The 24,275-nt window shown below is 43.4% G+C and overlaps 2 protein-coding genes across 2 annotated transcripts; both read left to right on the plus strand.

Annotated features, from left to right (window-relative positions):
- Positions 1-5,439: 5,439 nt before the first annotated feature.
- On the plus strand, positions 5,440-6,382 carry LOC142104015 (gamma-crystallin-3-like). The gene is made up of 3 exons (XM_075188449.1): positions 5,440-5,448; positions 5,629-5,871; positions 6,093-6,382. The coding sequence occupies exons 1-3, from the start codon at positions 5,440-5,442 to the stop codon at positions 6,366-6,368; spliced, it is 528 nt and encodes a 175-aa protein (XP_075044550.1). The 3' UTR covers positions 6,369-6,382.
- Positions 6,383-18,041: 11,659 nt separating this feature from the next.
- LOC142104021 (gamma-crystallin-3-like) lies at positions 18,042-18,978 on the plus strand. Its single transcript, XM_075188462.1, has 3 exons — positions 18,042-18,050; positions 18,231-18,473; positions 18,703-18,978. Exons 1-3 carry the CDS (start codon positions 18,042-18,044, stop codon positions 18,976-18,978), a joined length of 528 nt encoding a protein of 175 aa, XP_075044563.1.
- The last annotated feature ends 5,297 nt before the right edge of the window (positions 18,979-24,275 follow it).

Genomic DNA, 24,275 nt, shown 5'->3' on the forward strand with positions numbered 1-24,275 from the left:
TGCACCAGTCGGGAGAGCCAAGTTATTCAGGAGAGGAATAACTGCAGCCAGGAGAAGGCACAGGATGTCTGATTACACCAATGTGTCCAGGGTGGACCTCGACACTCTGTGCAATGCCAAGGGCATTGACATCAGCCATTCGCCAAACAGGGTAGAGATGAGATAGGCACTGAGAGAATGGTACCGATAGCATGGTACCCAGATGGAGGAAACTGATGGCGACAGTGGTCAAGGAGGCGGCCCAGTTGATGACCGAGAGCTAGGTACCCCAAATGCCCAGACAGCAGAGATCCCTGCTCAACAGCGTGCAGCGACCTCTACCCAGCAGAATGCACCCGCACAACCAGCCCCTCAGACCTATGATGAGCGCAGGTCTGCCGGGCTAAAGATCCATCTGGCGGACTTAGGGGAAAATGCATTTGCAGCTGAGTGAGAACAGGTCATCGAGGCATGGTGCCATGAGGGAAGGCACCAGCAATTCAGTCCAGGTCAGATGCGCCGCCTAGAGGATCAGGACTTCCTTATTGAAAAGGGTACTCCTTAAACGGTACCCTATTACCACAGAGACCTATTGTCTGAAGTTCCGGGACCTTACCAAGAACTTCCACGCCACCCTTGAGGAGTTTACCAACCTGCTATGGGAGTTTGCCAGGAAGTGGTTGCACGGAGCAGGTGCCCAGACTGTGGAAGAGGTAATAGACTTAATGTGCTAAGAACAGTTTCACCACCAGTACACACTGGAGGTGACTGAATGGGTGCTGGATCGGAAGCCATGCACCCTGGAAGCAGCCGCAAAGTTGGCGGGTCAGTAAGTGGCAAAGAGGCCACACTGGCAGAAGCGCCAGGCTCACAGTCAACACCAAAGGACTGTACAATCAAGGGGACACCCCTCTTCTATTCACCCGAAAATGCAAGTACCTAACCTTTTGGGTACCATTCGCCAGCCACGGCCCCGTCCTGTCCCGTCCTGAGAGTCATCAGAGACCATCGAAGCCCAAGCTGGAGAAGAAGTGCTACAACTGCGGGAAAACCGGTCAGACTCATGCCCCTAATCCGAGTCCTGGGGCCCGGCTTACTTGTCTAACTGGTGAAGGTGAGCCAGTAGACACTGTTTTCACCCCTGTAAGCCCAATGGAGTATAGCGTGTCTAAAGGTGACTCAGTGGAGAGAGTCACCTGTGCGTCAAAATGACCCCCCAAAAGCATGTGGAGAAACTTGCAGCCTGTCCAAGTTGGACCTCTGCAGGGTGAAGGACTTAGAGACACATGGACCTCAATTACTGTTATGAGTTCCCTTCCTAATGATTCTGCTGCAGTATTGGTTGGTCGCACTGCCAAAGTTACTGTGGCAGATGGACTGGAGAAAGAAGAGCCTGTATCAAGGTGGTATCTGGACTGAGGAGATGGCCAGGAGTTGCGAGATATTGCCGTTATGGATGGCCTCCTAACTGACGTGATCTTAGGCAACGATGTTGTGGGTGGAACTGTGACTGCATTTCTCAACTCTATTACCCGGAGCCAAGCTGCTAAACAACAGTCTTCAGGATCTACACTTGTACAACCCAGCCCAGAGGAAAAGACTACAGCTGCTGGACAACAGCCATCACCAGCAACCACTGCTTCAGCTAGCCCAGAGAAAAGGACCACATCTACTATTTCTTCAGGAAACAGACAGCTCTTTATCTCTGGAAATACTACATCTCCTAGCACCACAGAAGATGTTGTCTCTTGCCAACCTGATCTTGTGGGGGTGTCCACGGTGATGCTCCTGTCCTTAGCAGTATGCCAGCTCCAGTGGTGAGTATAGCTGACAACAGTGACCTCCCTTTGACTGACCCTAGTAACCTCAACATAGACCCCCCTGCAGCATATCCTGACTTAGACGATAGTGAGGGTAACAGGGAAGTGTTCAGGGAAGAGCAGCTCTCTGATCCCTCACTGGAAGGCATGAAGTGCCAGGATTCTGGCAGCCTTAAAGCAATGGAGGTGGGGAGTGTGACCTGGCATAAAGGGTTGTTGTACCGTGTAGTTAGGAAAGTAGATGGGGATAGACCAATCCGGAATCAAGTTCAACTGGTGGTACCACTGGGCTTATGCGCACAACTAATGTCAGTTGCCCATGAAATCCCAATGGCTCTACACCAGAAAAGAGACCGAACACTGAAGATCCTGACAAGGAACTTTTTCTGGCCTGGAATGTCGGATGACGTACGGGCCTACTTTAAGTTCTGTGATATGTGGCAGCATCTCAGGCGCCCCAGTGCTCGTGCTCCCCTCAGGTCCTTGCCAAAAATAAGGTAACCTTTTCAGAGAGTGGCTGTGGACATAGTAGCCTTAGCTCAGTAGTTCGGGGAAGAGATATACCCTCACCGTGGTTGACTACGCTACCCAGTATCCGGAGGCTGTAGCTCTGTCCTCCATAACTGTGAAATATGTAGCAGACCCACTGCTAGGAGAGTTTAGCAGAGTAGGGTTCCCTAGTGAAATCCTAACCGATCCAGTGTCTCTGGGCAAAATGCAGAGTGCGGCAACTCTGTACTGCCCCCTACCATCCCCAGACTAACGGACTGTGCGAGCGGTTCAATGGCACACTGAAGCACATGCTACGGGCATTTGTAACTTCAGAGGGGGGGCTAGAAACACTGCCTGTCGCACCTCCTGCTTGCTTATTGGGAGATGCAGCAGGAGTTTACTAGTTTCTCCCCCTTTGAACTACTATATGGCCGCAGAGTCCGTGGACCTCTTGACCTGTTCCAGGAGTCTTGGGAAGGGGACCTACCTACCCAAGATGTCTCTATAGTGGAGTATGTGTTGAAGTTCAGAGAGAATCTCATTTGACCAGTGCATGCTAACCAAGCGGAAGCGCAAGCAAAACAGAAGACTTGGTATGATCAGTGCACGCGTGCCAGATTGTTTGAAGTAGGGTAGACGGTCATTGTTCTGATGCCCACACGCCAGAACAAGCTCCAGGTTGCCAGGGCTGGACCTTCCACAGTCTCAAAATGCGTGAATTACATCACTTATATGGTATCATTAGATAGGTACGATAGGCGGCAGAGGACCTACCACATATGTTGAAGGCATATCACGAACGTGTGGAGTCAGGAGCAGGGATTTGCTGCTTACCGACTGAGGAACCATTAAGAAACTCACTACCTCATCTCTTTGCAGAAGCCAGAGTGGAAGATGGTGTATAGGAAGTAGGCTGGGATGAGCAGTTGAGTTCCCGCTAGAGGGAGCAGCTTGAGGTAGTGCTGTGGCCCTTTGCGACTCAGTTCAGTATGAAGCCCATTCAGACTTCCTTGGTAATGCACCGTATGGACACTGGTGAGCATAGTCCAGTTAGGCAACCCGCTTATTGGGTTTTACCAGAGGCCAAGGAAAGTATATACAAGGAGGTACAGAAAATGCTTAAGTTAGGGGTGATCCAACCATCGCATAGTCCGTGAGCATCAACCGTTGCATTGGTTATCAAGAAGGACAAGACAATGTGGTTTTGCACGTTGAACAAGTTGACCGTGTCTAATGCTTATCCCCTGCCCCAAATTGGCGCTCTGTTAGATGAGTTAGCTGGAGCAAAGTATATTTCCACCTTTGACTTGAGCAAGGGGTATTGGCAGATACCGCTGACCCCCGAGGCTCAGGAATGATCGGCATTCATCACCCCATTTGGCCTGTTCGAGTTTAAGTCCATGCCATTTGGAATGAAGAATGCGCCAGCCACCTTCCAGTGTGTGGTTGATTGCCTGCTGGAAGGGTGTAAAGGCTTTGCTCATGACTACTTGGATGACATTGCCATTTTCAGTAAATCCTGGGAGGATCATCTGTAAACATGTAGGGCCAGTGTTAGAGAAAATTAAGTGGGCAGGTCTGACCATCAGAGCAGACAAGTGTCCAATAGGGATGTCAGATGTGCAGTACCTGTGTCATGGTTTGGGAAGGTAGGGTTGAGCCATAACCAGCCAAGGTAGAGGCATTCGAGACTGGCCACGGCCCACAACCCAAAGATATATACTGGCTTTCTTAGGGACCTGAGGGTACTACCGAAGTTTCGTCCCAAACATTTGCACTGCAGCGAAGCCCCTGACAGATTTCACTACGAAGAAACTCCCCAAAGTAGTTGACTGGACACCCGCTTGTGAGCTGGCATTTCAGTCGTTAAAGGAAGCCCTGGTTCGTGCTCCAGTACTGTTGGCACCAAACTATGACAAGGACTTTATTGTGCAAACTGACGAGTCACTGTATGGACTGGGAGCAGTACTTAGCCAGGTGGGGATAGATGGGCATGAGCACCCTGTGGCCTATTTGAGCAGAAAACTGCTAAACCGAGAGGAAGGTTATGCAACAATTGAGAATAAATGTTTGGTAATTGTGTGGGCAGTGAAAAAACTTCAACCTTATTTATATGGACGACATTTTACTGTGGTGACTGATCATAATCATTTAAAGTGGCTACAACACACCTCAGGAGAAAATGGCCATGTGTTGTGCTGGAGCCTTGCACTTCAAATTTATGACTTTGATATAATTTACAAGCAAGGAAAGGCTCACAGCAATGGACTGTCTCGGCAGGAAGAGCCGGATCCTCTGGTAACCCTTGTTGTCTGCGGACCAGGAGCCAAATCGTTTGAACATGGCACACTGGTTGCCGCATGGACAAGTAGGGGAGAAGTGTGACTGGATCACTGATAAATAACTTCTGGTATAATTTTATTTAAAGGAAATACTGCACTTATTTTTCATATTGTGTATATTTTGGTAAGGGAAATCTCTAATTTCTGAGACCAGGGGAAGAAATTTGTTCCTTTTTTAACCTTGCTATAGGAGATACATTAATTCTTAAGGTTTATATCTGATACAATAAGCCTTTGTGGATGGAAGTGTTTTGTGTGTTGTGATGTTGAGAAGTATCGTGTTTGTGGTTTGTACCTTTCATTGAGAATGTGTATTCTGGACTGTCTAAAGAGAGGCCACATGCTAATTAAATCTTTTGATATCTGAAGTTCCAACATTTAAGGTATTTAGCAAAAAATATTGTTACTTGAATAACAGAAATACTGAAGATTTTCATATATCCTAAAAGGTGAAAATAGTTTATCATGGATTGTGAGCAGTGTAAGCAGTGTGTACTGGTAAATGGTAGAAGCAACAAGATCAGGTGTATGTGTTTCAAATTTAAATGGCCCTTTTAAATGAAAATGCTCTGTTGATAAAACACAATAATTGGGACCATTCATGTCGTTGTGAAAGGTTCAGGTTAAATACTTTTTAGCATTCTAAGCAATGCTTTGGAATAATGCCAGTGAGCATAAAAGAACAATAGTCACATAGAATGACCAGTCAGTATTCTTCTGCTTACAGAAGAAAAATTGTGTATATAAACCTCCCTTTCCTCATGCCCTGAATACACAGTTCACTAGAACCCATTTATACCAAAAACATGGGAAAGGTAAGATAACCTTAATATCATATACATGTTTTTCCATTCAATTATTAAAAAGTGATTTATCTTAGACAGAACTGACAACATTTTGACTGAACAATTTGTGTTCTACAGAATTAGTTTCATGCATGTAATGTAAATGTTTACAAAAACATATTGAAATATGAATATATTTTGTTTTTACAGATCATTTTCTACGAGGACAGGAACTTCCAGGGTCGCTCCTATGAGTGCAACTCTGAATGTCCAGACATGTCCTCATATTTTAGACGCTGTAACTCCATTCGTGTGGACAGTGGGAATTGGATCCTGTATGAACACCCCAACTACAGAGGACACCAGTACTTCCTCCATAGAGGCGAGTACCCTGAATTCCAGCAATGGATGGGTTACAATGACTCCATTCGGTCTTGTCGCCTAAGCCCACAGGTAACTAGCAGACACTTTTATTTAGTAAGGTCTCTTAAAATACAACATGTTAACATGTCATACATTTTTGAACAAAGCTCATCTATTGAATGCCTTAATATTAGACAGTGTGAACATTAAAATCATTTAAAGTTCAGTTTTATATTTACTGTATATTACATTCTGAAATGGATTATATTTGAAATTTATAAGAATTGTAATTTTTTATATTATTATGGCAGCACCAAGGTTCATTCAGAGCCAGGATCTATGAGAAAGATGACTTCAGAGGTCAGATGATGGAATTCAATGAAGATTGTCATAATGTCAATGAAAGATTCCGTTACAATGATATCCACTCTGCTCAGATACAAGATGGGTACTGGATGTTCTATGAAGAGCCCAACTACAGGGGACGTCAGTTTTATCTGAGACCTGGAGAGTACAGAAGATACACTGATTGGGGAGCCACAAGCCCCAGAATTGGTTCCTTCAGACGTGTCCATCATATGTATTAAAACAGCAGAAAAATCTGTTTTTGCATTCAATAAACCATTTTGAATTCCATATTTATTACATTTTATTTATTTATGCCTTTATTTGTTTTAGCTATCCGGCCTTGTTCTCCAACTAATCTTTGCTTTGCTGAAAAAAGATATGTGCAATTTTAGTGTGAGCATGTATTTGTGAGTCTATGTCTGTATGTGTGGAATCTCAACCCACCTTGCATGTGCTGACCCAAGTAATTTAATGCACTAATTCAAACACATATATATATAAAAAGATGAAACCATTTATTATTGACTTTCTGTTCTTACTGGGTTTTATTCTTCATGCAAACTCAAGCTAAATCCTCACGGTCATTCACATTTCAAATCATCTAAAAAACCAAGCTAAACTCTATGCAATAAACTATTTTTCTATATATGTAAATACCTCCAGCATTTAGCTGGCATGTCTAATGTAGTGAGGTCTACCTATCTTACCTTATGGTACAACAGAAAGTACATTTAGGCAAGGTATACACTACAGAAAATTTCAAACAATACAATATCATTTGAATATTTACCAACAACTGAAGTCTCAATCAGTCTGCAGATTCATGCATACACACTGTACCCAATAACCCTCACCTGTGCTCTTCAACTGTCATAACCATGGGCTGTAAGTGACAGTTGTCCTGAGTGTGAAAATGATGTGTGTGGCTCAACAGGAATTTAATGAGAGATGTAAACATATAGGTAATTGTTTTAATAAAATAATGTAGCAGATAGTTGAAGTAAGGGTAAATGTTGAAATAGAATAGTATAGATAATGTTATATAGATATAGCTTTTAGTATGAAGTACAGGTGTTAAGATATAGTTTTATGCACAAATGTATCAAATAGGTAATTAGTTAAATAATACAAGTCTGTATGTCTGATTCACAATAAATGCAATCTTGTTAGAAAATGGTAGTACCAGATCAGGCCATTAAAGATGGATAGATGCAACTTGCATTCCGTTAGAAACTCAACAGCTCTGTATATAAAACAAAAGCAGGTTTATCAATTGCACTCATCTAACAAGAGGCAAAAGGGCTATTTACACATCATAGGACTATCAGTGAAGAAAATAGATATCCTATGTTTATAGCCTCCGTCCTTGTCAGCTGGAGAATAAATTGCTTGAAGAATAATTTGTACAAATATTTAGGCCAAATTATATTGAACTGATATAGACATATCGGACCTGATTCATTAAGGAAAGTTAAGCAAAAAATTGAGTACATTTTCTTACTCAAGTTGCAATTGAAGGGGAGCAAATTAGTTTATTATTTTGAACATTAGGAAAATACTGTCTTTTTGTACATGTAACACACAAATACTTCATAGCTTAATTGTACACTGAAATTTACAGTTGATCTAGGACAAATATTCCCCAAATGTAAATCTACTATCACATTTTAAATTTACTTCTCCCTTCAATGCAACATGGTTTTGCCTTACTTACTAACTTTTGCTTAACTTTCCTTAATAAATCAGGCCCCTCATGTTTATTCCTCTTTGTCACATCGGGTGAAATTATTTCAAGGACAGCTGAACTATCATTATGCTGAACTTAGTTACATCAAATACACCTTTTACGTCTCACTCTTCCCTTCTTTGGGCAGGATTGTTTTATGACACTCTAAAAAAAAAAGCTCAAGAAGATTGTATTGTGGGAAAGACAGAAAATATAGGAGATAAACGATGGAAAAAGTTTCAGTGATTTAGGGTGGTAGTAGGGGTAGGTATGATGTATAAATATGTGACAGTATGAAGTTAGTTCATTGAGTAAGGAGTACAATAAGTGAAGTCCAGGAAGAGATGGAGGAGGAAAAAATGGACCAGAATGAAGGACTCTATCATCCTATGACATCTAAAAGGAATATGGAATATATATATATACCGGTATATATATATATATATATATATATATATATATATATATATATATATATATATATATATATATATTTATTTCACCCTCATATTATTCTTGCCTCATACAATATATGTATTAATGTTTAGTGTTTTATTACATAGTCCTTTTTTGTTATGTAGTTGAGGAAGCATAAGTAATTAGAAGACTTATTACCTTTGTGCTTTATTATTTTGTCATTTCTATAGTGGTGAATAAGTATTAGTAAAATAAAGCTGAGTTTCAATGTCAAATTGCTTTTGCAATTATGAAAAATATAGATATATAGCAAAACTGCATACAAATATATTTATGTCAGATTGCAAAGATTTGGAGACATAAATTCTGCATAGTCAATAAGCCAAGGTAATATATCTGTGTATATTGTATATTTATTATTGCATGGATATTTTTCTTGGACCGTAGTGATAAGAGTATTTTTCCTGTTTAAAACACATGAGCAAGTCATATGCACATGCGTGATAAATGTGTTTATATAATGTATGACTGGACTAGTTAATAACTTCACCCTTTAAGTTTCTGAGCACACCAATTGGAAGCCTAATATAATATATTTGCAGACATATAGGTGAGACGTATAAGATATACCTATACGGAGCTTTGTATATTGATATTCTTAAGTGCCGTTCTATTGGGCTAAACATATTGACACACTCGTTTTTGTTTTAATCTACCTGATTGGACACATCGGTATCACATGACCGCATTTTCTTTTGCATTCATCTGATTGGATATATTAGAGTCACATGACTGCATCTTCTTGTGTATAAATACTACTGGATACGAGACGTGATTACCTGCCTCTAATGAATCAGCCTATCGTGGCTGAGAAACGCATCAGGTAACGTCGTACTGGGCTCTATTCAATTCATCTCATACTCCAAACCATGGGGTTTGTTAACACGCTAGCGTTTATGGTTGTTTTCATCCAAAAGATTTCCATTTCTTCTAAAATCTCCTAAAGGATTGAAGGACTTGACAACACATGAAGGATAAGTTATCTTACCATCTCTTTAAGACCATTGCTGTGAATTGCTCCCATATTTTGAAAGGGTTCTAGCTACACAGCTTATATTAGAAACGGACTAAATTGTCTTTTATCCTATGAGTCCTATTTATCCTGTTTTCATTCATGGAGAAGTTGTTTGAGGAATTCTTCATCTCTATCCAATTATAAGTTACATCTGATGCACTTTAAGCCATACATATATCTTTTTTGTCTGTGATGATATATGTTAAATTATACTATTATTGTGAGCTCTTTAAAATTGAAATTTTAAATTGATATTTCTGTTATAGGAATTTCTATAATGGTATCTGATTCCACCGCTCTACCATTTTTTATACTTATATCAAAACTGCATACAAATATATTTATGTCAGATTGCAAAGATTTGGAGACATAAATTCTGCATAGTCAATGAGCCAAGCTAATATAGCTGTGTATATTGTATATTTATTATTGCATGGATATATTTCTTGGACCGTAGTGATATATAGTATTTTTCCCTTTTAAAAGCACATGAGCCAGTCATAAGCACATACGTGATAAAAGTGTTTACATAATATATGATTGGACTAGTTAGTAATTTCACCCTTTAAGTTTATGAGCCAACTAATTGCAAGCCTGATATAATATATTTGCAGACATATAGGGGAGACATGCAAGATATATCTACACACATATATATATATATATATATATATATATATATATATATATATATACAAGTTAACCCGTGCATGATACTCATGCATTCTAGTCAAATCAAGCTACTTAAGGTGTTAAAAAGGTTCTTGTCATGCATTTGGGTCTAGGCCAGGCCTCCTCAGGGGAAGAGCGTTACTTCCCGACGTAAGCGCCCTTTTTTAACGTGGTTTTGTCCACATGTCACCACCTCATCATTCTTCTCCATCACCTCATCCTTCATCTTCATCGCCACATCCTTAATCTACATCGTCTTACTGTTCTAAAACCTCTCGATACACAACGTTTCTGCTAAACACCTTATCACTGTGCTCAATCAGTCTTTCTTGAAGGGCAGTATTCATAACCTGCACTGTCACATCACTGCTTCTCCGTACTCATGAAAATGCGACATACAATTGTCCATGACCAAACACAGGCTCTGGTAAATAAATACCCACACGGTCAAGAGTTTGAGCCCTCAACTGGTAAATTTAGCATTTACTACCCCTCCCACGGGGGGAAGGGGGGATGATGGAAGTTAACTGACTTCACTATTATCATTTTTTTGTCAAATAATTTCAGTATACCAAATTTCAGGTCAATTGGATGAGCCCTTTCTGAGAAAATAGTTTTTTCCACACACACACACACACACACACTAACACACGCCGCTAGGGTTATATATATTAGATATATAATCCTGACATGTTAAATAGAATAAAGATAAATATCTAACGATTCAGCAACAGGGACCTTATGCCAATTTTTTTCCAAAAACGTATAATGGAGCTGCCCATGTTCTCCATGGGAAGGAAAACATTTCCCTAGCCCTGTGTGAGTGAATCACTTTTATAAATGACTAATGGTATAAATACATTAAAAGGAAATAAAGCAGGGTGCTATACTTTCCCTTTAAACCAACAATCTCACAAAACTTTATATTTGACCATTTGATCACTTCCTGAATAATCCATCACTTTCTATGCATAAACACTAAACTGTATAAAGCAAACTATTTCCATTCAAAAACTCCATTACAGCATTAAACCAACACAGAACCACAGAAGTATGTATAACACCAATGCTTCCATGACTCCGTTACAGCATTAAACCAACACAAAATCCCACTGGACTATGTATAACACCAATGCTTCTTTGACCATAACTTAACCAACACAGAACCATGTATAACACAAACGCCTCCATTTATATCAACAATCTATCCCAAACACAACAGGAATTCCAAGAACAGAACTTCAGGCAATTCCAATCACATTTACCAGCTATATAAATGATCTTTCATTCTCATATACTCTACACATATGCGTCTACCATTCAACAACACATTATAACATTTATGTTTCCACACTCACCTATCGTTCATTCCATTCAAACTCCATACTAGTCAGGGCCTATGTAGGCCGTGATGTGGCTGACTTTCCTACATGTTCACCTAGTAGCAAAAGCAGCATGTCCTCTCAGTCTGGGCACCAGGCATGAAAGAGACAGAACTATTTTTGAATCATGTGTAAAACCCTTCTTGTGGGAGGACACTACCTTTTACAGGAACCACTCACAGAATTCATATGTTAATTACTGACCAAATGCTCCAAACCTGATAACTTGGTATTTACAATCCATAGTCCAAGATGGGGGGAGGATTTCCATGTGCACAGTCACCTTCCAATTCAATTATGGCTGAATCTGTTCGTATATTATGTTCATATATAAAATAGATTATTTATATACTCTTCATCAAAATCACAGCAAGATTTTAGGATATCACAGATAACCGTAAATATTGTTAGCTTTGCCTTGCCTGTAAATCCATGTTTGGATAAACAAATTGCATCCTGATTCTAAAAATAGCCTGTGAGACTGTGTCTAAAACTGTATAAAAAGAGATCCCTTGTAAACTGAAATGTATCATTCTGATGATCCATCTGACCTGACCACTGATACCTTTAATCAGTGGAACTGTCCTTGTCAGGACACTTGAGCAAAATAAACATCACTCTTTGCTTCAAGACACTGCTTGACAACTTCTTCAATAGTGCTGTAATCCTGTGACCTACAGATTAGTCCCTAAATCTAATCCGTCCTCCGGCTGTTTCTGAGGTTTGGACCCAGCTCTCCAGTATCACCGCTTTGCCGCTACCCTGCAGCTCTGGCCAGTGTGATAGGCCAGGGGGGATCCATCCACAGCACCCTGATCCATAGTAAGCAGTCAGGGGTACCAGCCCAAATGTACCAGCACGGGAGTACACTAGCAGTGACAGTTACCCAGAAGGAACATAGTTTTGGATGCCATAAAAGAGTCCAGTGGTGGCAGCAGGCTACTCCTACTGCGGCAGGAGGAGCGTATTCAGAATAGCGAAAGAGGGTGGTGGCAAAGTAAGCCCAGCCGGTTCCCAGCAACAACAGACACGGTGGCATAGGCAGTCCATCCTGTCACTGATTTCTGATAACAAGCGGTGGGATAACCGCAGGCAGCTTTTCGTGCACCAGTCGGGAGAGCCGAGTTATTCAGGAGAGGAATAACTGCAGCCAGGAGAACGCACAGGATGTCTGATTACACCAAAGTGTCCAGGGTGGACCTCGAGACTCTGTGCAAGGCCAGGGGCATTGACATCAGCCATTCACCAAACAGGGTGGATAAGAAAGAGGCGCTGAGGGAATGGCATCGACAGCATGGTACCCAGATGGAGGTAACTGATGGCGGCAGTGGTCAAGGAGGTGGCCCAGTTGACGACCAAGAGCTAGGTACCTCAAACGCACAGACAGCAGAGATCCCTGTTGAACAGCCTGCAGCGACCTCTACTCAGCAAACTGCACCCGCACAACCAGCCCCTCTGACCTATGATGAGCGCATGTCTGCCGGGCTAAAGATCCAGCTGGCAGCCTTAGAGGAAAACGCATTTGCTGCTGAGCGGGCACAGGTCATCGAGGCATGGCGCCATGAGGGAAGGGCACCAGCAATTCAGCCCAGGAGGGATGCGCCACCTAGAGGATCAGGACTGTCATTTCTACCTTGCCTTAAATTTGAGGACTGTGTTGGGAATATTGATGAGCACCTGTAGGTATTGGAAAGGACCTGCAGGCTACACGCTGTACGCAGAGAGGAATGGGTTAAGCATCTGGTGCCCACACTGCAAGGATGTGCAGTGCAGGCCTACCGTGGGGAGCCCACATAGGACTGTGCGGACTATGATATAGTGAAAAGGGTACTCCTTAAATGGTACATTATTACCCTAGAGATCTATTGTCTGAAGTGTCGGGACATTACCAAGAACTTCCACGCCACCCATGAGAAGTGTACCAACCTGCTAAGGGAGTTTGCCAGGAAGTGGTTACACGTAGCAGGTGCCCAGACCGTGAGGGAGGTAATAGACTTAATGTGCTAAGAAAAGTTTCACTGCCAGTGCGCATTGGAGGTGACAGAATGGGTGCTGGATCGGAAGCCAGGCACCCTGGAAGCAGTCGCCCAGGTGGTGAGTCAGTATGTGGCAATGAGGCCACACTGGCAGAAGCGCCAGGCTCACAGCCAACACCAAAGGACTGTACAATCAGGGGGACACCCTTCTTCTATTCACCACCAAAAGCAAGTACCTAACCTGTCGGGTACCATTCGCCAACCACGGCCAAATTCTGTCCCTGGAAGTTATCAGAGACCATCGGAGCCCAGGCTGGAGAAGAAGTGCTACAACTGCAGGAAAACCGGTCACTTAAGGATGGACTGTCCCACAGCCCCAGCATCCGAGACTCATGCCCCTAATCCGAGTCCTGGGGCCCGGCTGACTTGCTTAACTGGTGAAGGTGAGCCAGTAGAGACTGTTTCCACCCCTGTCAGCCCAATGGAGTATAGCGTGTCTAAAGGTGACTCAGTGGAGAGAGTCACTTGTGTGTCGAAATTACCTTCCAAAAGCATGTGGAGAAACCTGCAGCCAGTCCAAGTTGGACCCCTGCAGGGTGAAGGACTTAGAGACACAGTGGCCTCAATTACTATTGCGAGTCCCCATCTTATTGATCCTGCTGCAGTATTGCAGGGTCGCACTGCCAAAGGTACTGTGGCATATGGACTGGAGAAAGAAGTGCCTGTCACAAGGGTGTATCTGGACTGGGAGATGACCCGGAGTTGCGAGATTTTGCCATTATGGATAGCCTTCCAACTGATGTGATCTTGGGCAGTGATGTTGGGGGTGGAACTTTGACTGCATTTCTCAACTCTATTACCCGGAGCCAAGCTGCTAAACAACAGTCTTCATGATCTACTTATGTACAACCTAGCCCAGAGGAAAAGACCACAACTGCTGGACAACAGCCATCACCAGCAACCACAGCTTCAGAGAGCCCAGAGGACAGGATCACATCTGCTATTTCTTCAGGAAACAGCCAGCTCTTTACCTCTGGAAAGGCTACGTCCCCTAGCAATGCCGAATATGTTGTCTCTTGCCAGTGTGATCTTGTTGGGGTGCCCGGTGATGCTCCTGTCTTTAGAAGTATGCCAGCTCCGGTAATGAGTATAGCTGACCACAGTGACCTCCAGTGACCTCCCTTTGACTGACCCTAGTAACCCCACCATAGACCCCCCTGCAGTGTATCCTGACTTAAAGGCATGATGAACCTTCCAACAATGGAGGTAGGGAGTGTGACCTAGCGAAAAGGGTTGTTGTACCGTGTAGTTAGGAAGGTAGATGGGGATAGACCTATCAGGGATCAAGTTCAACTGGTGGTACCACTGGGTTTTGCGCTCAACTAATGTCAGTTGCCCATGAAATACCAATGGCTGGACAGCAGGGAAGAGACCGAACACTGAAGCGCCTGACACAGAGCTTTTTGTGGCCTGGAATGTCAGATGACGTCCAGGCCTACTGTAAATCCTGTGATGTGTGTCAGCTTGTCGGGCGCCCCAGTGCTCGTGTTCCCCTTAAGTCCTTGCCAATAATTGGGTAACCTTTTCAGAGAGTGGCTGTGGACATAGTAGGTCCCCTGCCTGTGCCCAGTAGATAGGGAAAGAGATACATCCTCACCGTCGTGGATTACGCTATCCGGTATCCAGAGGCTGTAGCTCTGTCCTCCATAACTGTGGAAAAGGTAGCAGCTACTAGAAGAATTTAGCAGAGTAGGGTTCCCTAGTGAGATCCTAACCGATCAAGGGACACAGTTCTTGGGTGAACTGGTCCAGTGTCACTGGGCAAAGTGCGGAGTACCGCAACTCCATACTGCCCCTATCATCCCCAGACGGACTGTGCGAGTGGTTCAATGGCACGCTGAAACACATGCTACGGACATTTGTAACTTCTGAGGGGGGGGGAATGGGATCGCTACCTGCCGAACCTCCTGTTTGATTAGGAGTCGACTGGTTTCTCCCCATTTGAACTACTATATGGCCGCACAGTGCGTGGACATCGTTACTTGTTCCGGGAGTCTTGGGAAGGGGAGCTACCTACCCAGGATGTCTCTGTGGGGGAGTATGTGTTGAAGCTCAGAGAGAATCTCATGGGGCTACCGCAAGCTAACCTAGCAGAAGCGCAGGCGAAACAGAAGACTTGGTATGATCTGGGCGCAAGTGCTAAAGTGTTTGAAGTAGGGCAGATGGTCCTTGTTCAGATATCCACACGCCAGAACAAGCTCCAGACTGCCTGGGCTGGACCATACACAGTCTCAAAATGCCTGAGTGACATCACTTATGTAGTGTCATTTGATAGCGACGGTAGGCGGCAGCGGACCAACCATGTAAATATGTTGAAGGCATATCACGAGTATGTGGAACCTGTAGCAGCGGTTTGCTGCTTACCGACTGAGGAACCATGAAGTGACCCACTACCTCACCTCCTCACAGATGCCAGAGAGGCAGGTGGTGTAGAGGAACTAGGCTGGGATGAGCAGTTGAGGGCCCGCTAGAGGGAGCAGCTTGAGGCAGTGCTGTGGCCCTTTGCGACTCAGTTCAGTAGGAAGCCCGGTTAGACTTCCTTTGTGATGTACCATATGGACACTGGTGAGCAAAGGCACCCCGCTTATTGGGTTATACCAGAGGCAAAGGAAAGTATACACAAGAAGGTACAGCAAATGCTTGAGCTAGAGGGGATCCAACCATCGCATAGTCCGTGGACGTCAACCGTTGCATTGGTTCTCAAGAAGGACAAGACAACGCGGTTTTGCATAGACTACGGCCGGTTGAACGAGTTGACCGTGTCTGAGGCCTATCCCCTGCCCCGTTCTGATTGAAGAGTTAGCTGGAGCAAACTATATTTCCACCTTCGACTTGAGCAAGGGGTATTGGCAGATACTGCTGACTCCTGAGGCTCAGAAATGGTTGGCATTCATCACCCCATTTGGCCTGTACGAGTTTAAGTCCATGCCATTTGGAATGAAGAAAATGCCAGCCCCCTTCCAGCGTGTGGTTAAATGCCTGCAGGAAGGGTGTAAAGGCTTTGCTCAGGAGTACTTGGATGGCATTGCCATTTTCAGAAAATCCTGGTAGGATCATCTGAAAACATGTAGGGCAAGTGTCACATGGGGATGTCAGATGTGCAGTACCTGGGTCACCGTGTGGGGGGAGATAGGATTAAGTCAGAACCAGCTAAGGTAGAGGCAATTTAAAGCTGGTCCCGGCCCACAACCCAAAGACAAGTACTGCCTTCTTAGGGACCTCAGTGTACTACTGAAGTTTCGTCCCAAATTTTTGCACTGTAGCGAAGCCCATGATAGATCTCACTAAGAAGAAACTCCCCAAAATAGCTGACTAGACACCCGCTTGTGAGCTGGCATTTTAGTCATTAAAGGAAGCTCCAGTACTGTTGGCACAAACTATGACAAGGACTTTATTGTGCAAACTGACGAGTCACAGTATGGACTGGGAGCAGTACTTAGCCAGGTGGGGCCAGATGGGCATGAGCACCCTGTGGCCTATTTGAGCAGAAAACTGCTAAACCGAGAGGAAGGTTATGCAACAATTGATAAGGAATGTTTGGCCACTGTGTGGACAGTGAAAAAACTTCAACCTTATTTATATAGATGACATTTTACTTTGGTGACTGATCATAATCCTTTAAAGTGTCTACAACACACCTCAGGGGAAAATGGCCGTTTGTTGCACTGGAGACTTGCACTTCAGGCTTATGACTTTGACATAATTCACAAGCAAGGAAAGGCTCACAGCAATGTGGATGGACTGTCTCGGCAGGAAGAGCTGGATCCTCCGGTAACCCTGGTTGTCTGCGGACCAGGAGCCAAATCGTTTGGACATGGCACGCTGGTTCCCACATGGACAAGGGGGGGAGAAATGTGACTGGATCACTGATAAATAACTTCTGATATAATTTTATTTAAAGGAAGTAGCGCAGGGTGCTTATTTATATAATTGCACATGCACTTATTTTTGATATTGTGTATATTTTGGTAAGGGAAATCTTAATTTCTGAGACGAGGGGAAGAAATTTGTTACTTGTTTAACCTCGCTAGAGGAGATGCATTATTTCTTAAGGTTTATTTCTTATACAATAAGCCTTTGCAGATGGAATTCTTTTGTGTGTTGTGATGAGGGGAATGTGTATTCTGGATTGTCTGAATAGTGGCTCCAAGCTTATTAGAACTTTTAATATGTGAAGTTCCAACATTGAAGGCATTTAAAAAAAAAATTGTTATTTGAATAACAGAAATACTGAAGATTTTCATATATCCTAAAAGGTGGAAATAGTTTGTCATGGATTGTGAGCAGTGTGTACTGGAAAATGATAGAAGCAACAAGATCAGGAGTATGTGTTTCAGATTTAAATGACCCCTTTAAATGAAAATGCTCAGTTCATAAAACACAATATTCGGGACCATTCATGTGGTTGTGAAAGGTTTAGGTTAAATGCTTTTTAGCCTTCTAAGCAATGCTTTGGAATAATGCCAGTGAGCATAAAAGAACAATAGTCACATAGAACGACAAGTCAGTATACTTCTGCTTACAGAAGAAAAATTGTGTATATAAAGCTCCCTTTCCTCATGCCCTGAATACACAGTTCACTAGAACACATCTAAACCAACAACATGGGAAAGGTAAGATAACCCTAATATCATATACATGTTTTTCCATTCAATTATTAAAAAGTGATTTATCTTAGACAAAACTGACAACAGTCTGACTAAACAATTTGTGTTCTACAGAATCTGTTTTATGCATGTAATGTAAATGTTTACAAAAACATATTGAAATATGAATATATTTTGTGTTCACAGATCATTTTCTACGAGGACAGGAACTTCCAAGGTCGCTCCTATGAGTGCAACTCTGAATGTCCAGACATGTCCTCATATTTTAGACGCTGTAATTCCATTCGTGTGGACAGTGGGAACTGGATCCTGTATGAACACCCCAACTACAGAGGACACCAGTACTTCCTCCATAGAGGCGAGTACCCTGAATTCCAGCAATGGATGGGTTACAATGACTCCATTCGGTCTTGCCGCCTAAGCCCACAGGTAACTAGCAGACATTTTTAATTGGTACGGTCTCTTAAAATACAACACGATAACATTTCATAAATTGTTGAACAAAACTTATAAATCTAATGCCTTAACATTAAACAAAGTTTGAAAAAGAAAATCAATTATAATTTTATTATACATATATATATATTGTATATTACATTCTGAAATGGATTATATTTGAAATTTATAAGAATTATAATTTTTAATATTATTATGGCAGCACCAAGGTTCATTCAGAGTCAGGATCTATGAGAAAGATGACTTCAGAGGTCAGATGATGGAATTCAATGAAGATTGTCATAATGTCAATGAGAGATTCCGTTACCATGATATCCACTCTGCTCAGATACAAGATGGGTACTGGATGTTCTATGAAGAGCCCAACTACAGGGGACGTCAGTTTTATCTGAGACCTGGAGAGTACAGAAGATACACTGATTGGGGAGCCACAAGCCCCAGAATTGGTTCCTTCAGACGTGTCCATCATATGTACTAAAACAGCAAAAAAAAACAGTTTTTGCATTCAATAAACCATTTTGAATTCCCTGTCTATTACATTTTATTTATTTATGCCTTTTTTTATTTTAACTCTTCAGCCTAATTCTCCAACTAATCTTTGCTTTGCTGAAAAAAATATGTGCAATTTTAGTGTGAGCATGTATTTGGGGGTCTATGTCTGTATTTGTGGAATCTCATGTGTTTCATTTACGTTTTCCATTAGGACAGCGTAAGGAAGGTGTCATTAGCTCAATCTACCTTGCGTGTGCTGACTCGAGTAATTTAATGCACTAATTCAAACATATATACAAAGATGAAAATATTTATTATTGACTTTCTGTTCTTGCTGGGTTTTATTCTTCATGGAAACTCAAACTAAATCCTTATGGTCATTCACATTTCAAATCATCTAAAAAAACAAGCTAAATACTATGCAATACACTATTTTCTACATATATAAATACCTCCAGCATGCCTCCTGCCACATCACCTAGCATTTAGCTGGCATTTCTAATATAGTGAGGTCTATCTATCTTACCTTATGGTACCATAGAAAGTACATTTAGGCAATGTATAGACTACACAAAATTAGAGATGAGCGCACTCGGATTTCCTGAATCCAAGCCCACCCGAACGTTACGGTTCCGATTCGGATCCGAGACAGATTTGGGTATTGGCGCCAAATGAAAACTTGAAAGCGAGGCTCTGAGTCATAATCCCGTTGTCGGATCTCGCGATACTCGGATCCTATAAATTCCCCACTAGTCGCCGCCATCTTCACTCGGGCATTTATCAGGGTAGAGGGAGGGTGTGTTAGGTGGTCCTCTGTTCTGGTAGATTGATGTGCTGTGTTGTTTAGTTCTGTGCTGTGCTGTGCTGTGTTCTGCAGTATCAGTCCAGTGGTGCTGTGTCCTGTGCTCTGTCAATTTTGAGTTCAGTGGTGCTGCTGGGTCCTGTGTGCTGTGTCCTGTTCAGTCCAGTAATCCTGTGTCCCATGCTCTGTGCTTCTAAGGGCATAGTTATTTCCCCAATATTCCCAAGTGTTTAAAAAATTAAAAAAAAGTTATCAAAAAAATTAAAAAAAATAATTTAAAAAAAATGTAATTACAACAAAATTTGCAAAACCAATCCTGCAGTATAAGCCCATTGGTACTGCAATATTACCAAGTTCACACATTCTGCAGTATCTTGTGCTACATATAATGGAGAGCAAAAATTTGGAGGATAAAGTAGGGAAAGATCAAGACCCACTTCCTCCTAATGCTGAAGCTGCTGCCACTAGTCATGACATTGACGATGAAATGCCATCAACGTCGTCTTCCAAGCCCGATGCCCAATCTCTTAGTACAGGGCATGTAAAATCCAAAAAGCCCAAGTTCTCAAAAAAAGCAAAAAGAGAAACTTAAAATCATCTGAGGAGAAACGTAAAGTTGGCAATATGCCAATTACGACACGTAGTGGCAAGGAACGGCTTAGGCCCTGGCACGTGTTCATGACTAGTGGTCCATCTTCACCCAAGGATCTTAGCCCTCCTCCTCCTCCCCCCCCTACAAAAAATTGAAGAGAGTTATGCTGTCAGCAACAAAACAGCAAACAACTCTGCCTTCTAAAGAGAAACTATCACAAATCCCCAAGGCGAGTCCAAGGGCATTGGTGGTTGTCAAGCCTGACCTTCCCATCACTGTACGGGAAGAGGTGGCTCGGGAGGAGGCTATTGATGATATAGTTGGCGCTGTGGAGGAACTTGATGATGAGGATGGTGATGTGGTTATTGTAAATGAGGCACCAGGGGGGGAAACAGCTGATGTCTATGGGATGAAAAAGCCCATCGACATGCCTGGTCAGAAGACAAAAAAATGCACCTCTTCGGTCTGGAGTTATTTTTATCCAAATCCGGACAACCAATGTATGGCCATATGTAGCTTATGTAAAGCTCAAATAAGCAGGGGTAAGGATCTTGCCCACCTAGGGACATCCTCCCTTATAAGTCACCTGAATAACCTTCATAGTTCAGTGGTTAGTTCAGGAACTGGGGCTAGGACCGTCATCAGTACAGGGACACATAAATCCCGTGGTCCAGTTGGATACACACCAGCAACACCCTCCTCGTCAACTTCCTCTACGATCTCCATCAGATTCAGTCCTGCAGCCCAAGTCAGCAACCAGACTGAGTCCAATACGGGATTCATCCGAGGAATCCTGCAGCGGTACGCCTACTACTGCCACTGCTGCTGTTAGTCGGTCATCTTCCCAGAGGGGAAGTCGTAAGACCGCTAAGTCTTTCACAAAACAATTGACCGTCCAACAGTCGTTTGCCATGACCACAAAATACGATAGTAGTCACCCTATTGCAAAGCGTATAACTGCGGCTGTAACTGCAATGTTGGTGTTAGACGTGCGCCCGGTGTCCGCCATCAGTGGAGTGGGATTTAGAGGGTTGATGGAGGTATTGTGTCCCCGGTACCAAATCCCGTCGAGATTCCACTTCACTAGGCAGGCGATACCAAAAATGTACAGAGAAGTACGATCAAGTGTCCTCAGTGCTCTGAAAAATGCGGTTGTACCCACTGTCCACTTAACCACGGACATGTGGACAAGTGGTTCTGGGCAAACGAAGGACTATATTACTGTGACAGCCCACTGGGTAGATGCATCGCCTTCCGCAGCAACAGCAACAGCTGCATCAGTAGCAGCATCTACTATCATATATTGTGGTGACCCACTCCTCTACGCAGTCCAGGTACATTTTTTGGTGCGATTAAGACCAGTTGATGGTTTTCTTATTATATTGTGGTGACCACTCCTCTACGCAGTCCAGATACATTTATTGGTGCGAATCATTCAAGTTCAGGGTTTTTAAATTATATTGTGGTGACCCACTCCTCTACGCAGTCTAGGTACATTTTTTGGTGCGATTCAGACCAGTTGATGGTTTTCTTATTATATTGTGGTGACCACTTGTCACAAATCGGGATCTTAGCCGCACTTACCTCATCCGCCGCTGTCATATCACGGCTACCTGGGTCCCTTCTGGTCATCTGCAGCATTCCCGTTCTCCACACCTTTATTTGTAAACAAACACATACTGTCTGTCCTGCAGCATGGGCGCGGCCATCTTGGATGCAGTCAGGTGATCACTCCAAACCAACCAGATTCAGAAGCTGTGATCACATGAACTGATCAGCCAATAGTTGTTTGGGACATCCTATTTAAACCTGCTGCTGTGATCTGTTCATTGCCAGAACAACACACTTCTCTCCAGAGGATAGTTCTTGGCTCCAGTGTTCCTGACTGCATTACAAGTGCAGTAATCCTGTCTGCACTCCTAAGTGCAGTGTTCCTGACTGCATTACAAGTGCAGTGTTCCTGACTGCATTACAAGTGCAGTGTTCCTGACTGCATTACAAGTGCAGTGTTCCTGACTGCATTACAAGTGCAGTGTTCCTGACTGCATTACAAGTGCAGTGTTCCTGACTGCATTACAAGTGCAGTGTTCCTGTCTACATTTCCAGACTGCTAATTCCCTTGCTATATTCTACAATCAGCACGAACATGAGCAAGAAGTTCATCCAGGCTGCTAAGTTCTGTTTCACTCCTGCTCCAGCTAGTCCCAAGGGTCCCGAATCGGATCAAGAAATTCAGACGACCGTGACAGTTTGTTCTGGCCTAATGGATCCGCTAGGGGAACATACCCCGAGGGAGGACTCTGTCCAAATATTAGCTGAACGCATTGAGAGACAAGAAACTAACCAGGGGCAAATTTTGAGATTGCTGCAGGATGTTTCTACACGTATGGATACCTTGCAGTTATTCCGCAGTCAACCATCCCATACTCCGCCTGAGCCAGTAATACCTGCTTCACTACTTACTTCATCCAGACTCCATCTTCCCACGCCAGCTAAATACAATGGCGATCCGAAGAATTGCCGCGGGTTTCTCAACCAGTGTAGTATACACTTTGAATTACAACCCGGAAATTTCCCCACTGCACGTACCAAAACTGCTTATATTGTTTCGCTACTATCAGGGCAAGCTCTGGCATGGGCATCACCGCTCTGGGAAAAATCTGACCCAATTTTATTTGACATTGATAGCTTCCTGTCTACCTTCCGCAGAATATTCGACGAGCCTGGAAGAACAACGTCAGCCGCTTTAGATATTCTGCGCCTTCGGCAAGGGCAGCAGTCTGTGGGCCAATATGCCGTTCAATTTCAAACACTTTCCTCTGAACTATCTTGGAATAACGATGCTCTTGTTGCGGTTTTCTGGCAGGGCCTGTCTGACCACATTAAGGATGTATTAGCGTCTCGGGACTTACCTACAACGCTAGACCAATTGATTACCACCTGCAATCGGGTTGATCTTCGGTTCAGAGAAAGAACTCTAGAAAAGAGGAAGCTGAAACACCCCAAGTTCCACCCTATTCAACGGGTCCGTGTACCGTCTCCCATGCAATTAGGCAAAGCACGTCTCTTACCCACCGAGCGAGAACGGCGAGTTAGAGAGAAACTTTGCTTATACTGTGCCAGTTCCGGACATCTGTTACATCATTGTCCTCGTAAGCCGGGTAAACACAACCTCCTAGCTGACAATGAGGAAGTGAGCCTAGGAGTGGCTCTTCGCTCCCCACAAGGCAAGGACTGTATTATCCCAGTCACTCTGAAACACGCTCAAGGCTCCCAATACATTTCAGCCCTGCTGGATTCTGGAGCAGCTGGGAATTTCATGTCTGCCAGATTAGCTGCTGAACTAGCCATTCCACTAGAGAAAATTCCAGTGACCATCTTTCTCTCTGCGGTTGACGGTAGCCGCATTCCAGGGGGTACCATTACGCATCAGACTTCTCCAGTGACGCTCCAAATAGGAGTTCTGCATTCCGAGTCTCTTACCTTTTTGGTCATCCCAGAAGCCACTAGCCCTGTGGTTCTCGGGTTTCCATGGCTTCAAACGCATAACCCCCATATTGACTGGTCGACTCCACAAATCCTGGCATGGGCTCCAACTTGTTTCGGGTCCTGTTTACAACGTGTTCTTCCACATTGCTCCACCTCTGATAAGGAAGTTTTGCCAGTTCCTTCTGCCTACCAAGAGTTCACAGACGTTTTCAGTAAGCAGGCCGCTGAAACTCTACCACCTCATCGGGATTGGGACTGTCCCATTGATCTTGTTCCGGGTAAAACCCCACCGCGTGGCAGAGTCTACCCTCTTTCTATCCCTGAGACAAAATCTATGTCTGAATATGTAAAAGAGAACTTGGAAAGGGGCTTTATTCGCCCATCCTCTTCACCGGCAGGA

This window comes from Mixophyes fleayi, chromosome 1 (assembly GCF_038048845.1).
Source record: "Mixophyes fleayi isolate aMixFle1 chromosome 1, aMixFle1.hap1, whole genome shotgun sequence".
Taxonomy (NCBI): Eukaryota; Metazoa; Chordata; class Amphibia; order Anura; family Limnodynastidae; genus Mixophyes; species Mixophyes fleayi.